At 44.8% G+C, this 3,470-nt stretch overlaps 1 protein-coding gene across 4 annotated transcripts in view; it reads left to right on the top strand.

Moving 5' to 3' along the window:
- CACNA1E (calcium channel, voltage-dependent, R type, alpha 1E subunit) overlaps positions 1–3,470 on the top strand; it is a 344,242-nt gene that overhangs the window by 117,826 nt on the left and 222,946 nt on the right. For all 4 annotated transcript variants that reach the window (XM_008567380.1, XM_008567379.1, XM_008567378.1 and 1 more), the window contains 2 exons: positions 554–657; positions 2,913–3,065. In XM_008567380.1, the coding sequence (XP_008565602.1) occupies positions 554–657; positions 2,913–3,065 (257 nt within the window). The remainder of the gene's footprint in view (positions 1–553; positions 658–2,912; positions 3,066–3,470) is intronic.

Genomic DNA, 3,470 nt, shown 5'->3' with positions numbered 1-3,470 from the left:
ACTCATACTGTATTAGGACCACTGAAGTTATTCCTCAATTATAAGCATCAGTGTAATTTATTTGGTAAAAATTCGAAGTGTCAAGGTGGAAAAGAGTGAGTTACTCCTTTATTGCAGTTAATCCAGAGAAATTTCCTAGAGGAGATAGGAGACAGGAGAATCTAAGAAAATTTTGAAATAAAAAATACGAAGGTCTGGTATGTTGGTAAGGGGAGAAAGAGATTGGCAAAGGGCAGAGAGCAGAGTGAGTAGGGGATAAGGTTTGGGGCAGGAATGGGATAGAGACTGGGGACCTTGTGTTTTGCTTATGATTTGAAACTAGGATTCTGGTATGATGATGTTTTCCTTTTTTGCAAAGTGAAACCCAGATGGCTAAATTTAATTCCACTCGAAACCACTGGTGATTCACCCAAGCTCAGGTGTGCCCACATACAGCTGGCATCAGCTTTGCGTGCTTTCCCGGCTGATTCTGCTTCAACCCAGCCTCGCCCATGGAACAGGAGGGGAAGGCCCGGCCACGGTAACTTTGACCATTCTGTGTCTCCATCTGCAGCATCCTGGCCACTGCGGGAACCCACTTCAACACTCATGTGGACCTGAGGACTCTCCGGGCTGTGCGTGTCCTGAGGCCCTTGAAGCTCGTGTCAGGGATACCTAGTGAGCATCTGCCTTTCTTCTTTCCGCTCTGCTAATAACTTTATTGATGTGTCCTCAACTGGATCTTGGGGTCTAAGAGAATTTGGGATAAACAAGAAACAATCCTCTTGGGAGGAAGCCCTAGTGGTAATAAATAGAGGAGATGCTATAACCTGGCATAACATTTCACTTTTAAATTTAACTTTCTTTTTCAGATTTAAAAGCTAATGGGAGATCTTTATAGAAAATTTGGAAAGTAAAGAAAACAACAAAAAAGAAAGTGAAGAGCACTCTTTATCCCGTCACTTAGAAATAACTTTTGTTGGGCCGGCCCGGTGGCGCACTGCTACAGTGCGCCGCTTGGGAGCTCGGCGGCGCTCCCGCGGAGGGTTCGGATCCCACATACAGACCGGTTCCCGCTCACTGGCTGCGGAGGGTTCAGATCCTACATACAGACCGGTTCCCGCTCACTGGCTGAGCGAGGTGTGGGCGCAACACCGAGGGTTGCGATCCCGTTGCCGGTCCGGTCCGGTCCGGGCACGACACTGAGGGTTGCAATACGTTGCCGGACACGAAAAAAGACAAAAAGGGAAAAATAAAAAATAAAATAAATAAATAAATAAATAAATAACTTTTGTTAACATTTTAGCACATTTTTTCATTCATTTTTTTCCTGTGCATGTTAGTGTAATTGGAATCATTATGTATATGTTGTTTTGTATCCTGTAGTAAGCATTTTATTTTCCTGACATTAAAAATTCTTATACGTGTCATGATTTATTTAGCCATTTCTATGTTTTTTCCCCCAAGTATAAATACTGCTACAGCAAACGTCTTTTTACATAAATCTTTATTCACATCTCTGATTGTTTTCTTAAGGCTAGAATCCTAGAAGTACAACGTCTCGGTCAAAGGATATGGCATTTTCTGAATAGTGGTTGTGCTAATTGCACTCTCCCAACAGCAGATGGGAGAACTGGGTCTGATAGAGTGATAGGGAATATGCATGTGTCCCTGCTCTTATAGGGTGTATAGTCCAGCAGGGCTAGGCCTAATTTCCTTTAGGAAAGGAGCACATTCTAGTAAGTTTAATATGTAAGAGGAATCCAGAAGACAACGTGAATGGAACAGATGAGGGAAGGGCAGTGAGCATGTGAGCAGTTGGGGTGATCCCTGAGGGAGGGGAGGGCCGTCCTTGGCTTCACGTGTCTTGGTTATCAGTTTGTGAATTGTCTTCAGCATCTCAGGACCAACNAAAAGAAAGTGAAGAGCACTCTTTATCCCGTCACTTAGAAATAACTTTTGTTGGGCCGGCCTGGTGGCGCACTGCTACAGTGCGCCGCTTGGGAGCTCGGCGGCGCTCCCGCGGAGGGTTCGGATCCCACATACAGACCGGTTCCCGCTCACTGGCTGAGCGAGGTGTGGGCGCAACACTGAGGGTTGCGATCCCGTTGCCGGTCCGGTCCGGTCCGGGCACGACACTGAGGGTTGCAATACGTTGCCGGACACGAAAAAAGACAAAAAGGGAAAAATAAAAAATAAAATAAATAAATAAATAAATAAATAACTTTTGTTAACATTTTAGCACATTTTTTCATTCATTTTTTTCCTGTGCATGTTAGTGTAATTGGAATCATTATGTATATGTTGTTTTGTATCCTGTAGTAAGCATTTTATTTTCCTGACATTAAAAATTCTTATACGTGTCATGATTTATTTAGCCATTTCTATGTTTTTTCCCCCAAGTATAAATACTGCTACAGCAAACGTCTTTTTACATAAATCTTTATTCACATCTCTGATTGTTTTCTTAAGGCTAGAATCCTAGAAGTACAACGTCTCGGTCAAAGGATATGGCATTTTCTGAATAGTGGTTGTGCTAATTGCACTCTCCCAACAGCAGATGGGAGAACTGGGTCTGATAGAGTGATAGGGAATATGCATGTGTCCCTGCTCTTATAGGGTGTATAGTCCAGCAGGGCTAGGCCTAATTTCCTTTAGGAAAGGAGCACATTCTAGTAAGTTTAATATGTAAGAGGAATCCAGAAGACAACGTGAATGGAACAGATGAGGGAAGGGCAGTGAGCATGTGAGCAGTTGGGGTGATCCCTGAGGGAGGGGAGGGCCGTCCTTGGCTTCACGTGTCTTGGTTATCAGTTTGTGAATTGTCTTCAGCATCTCAGGACCAACCGTTCTTCTCCCCAAAGACTTGCCCTTCTCCTCTCAGGACATGGTGCTGAGCGAGGGCCCCATTCATCACCCTCTTTTCCTACTAGGCCTGCAGATTGTGCTGAAGTCCATCATGAAGGCCATGGTGCCTCTCCTGCAGATCGGCCTTCTGCTCTTCTTTGCCATCCTGATGTTTGCTATCATTGGCTTGGAGTTCTACAGTGGGAAGTTACATCGAGCATGCTTCATGAACAATTCAGGTAGGGTCACTGTGTTCTGTCTTCTCCTTCTTGCCTTCCTCTCCCCTCTGGTCACTGGGATAGTTTAGGGCATTTGGAGGTTGGTTGGAAAAGTGTATTCTATCCAACCCTGGAATTAGAAGCAGAAACTTCCCAGTCCACAGCATTCTGAGGCACAAACAGCCTAGACTAAAGATCCCTACCTGATGCTGATATTGCAAAGCAAACAACCTCTTAGGCTTGTAGTTGTAAGATTTCACATAGGTGGTCTCAGCACCCCCATCCCATGGTAGAGGGCTGTCAGAATGCACGTCAAAAGCCAACTGGATGAATTAATACCCTTTGTACAGTGGCCTCTTTGGCCTGCAGGCCAGTGAGACTCTGGAGTCCAGAGTTAGACTTGTTCCTCTCTGGATCTGTGGAGAC

The sequence above is a fragment of the Galeopterus variegatus genome, unplaced genomic scaffold (assembly GCF_000696425.1).
Source record: "Galeopterus variegatus unplaced genomic scaffold, G_variegatus-3.0.2 Scaffold314, whole genome shotgun sequence".
Taxonomy (NCBI): domain Eukaryota; kingdom Metazoa; phylum Chordata; class Mammalia; order Dermoptera; family Cynocephalidae; genus Galeopterus; species Galeopterus variegatus.
The sequence above is the reverse complement of the archived record's forward strand: the minus strand, read 5'-3'. Positions and strand labels throughout refer to the sequence as shown.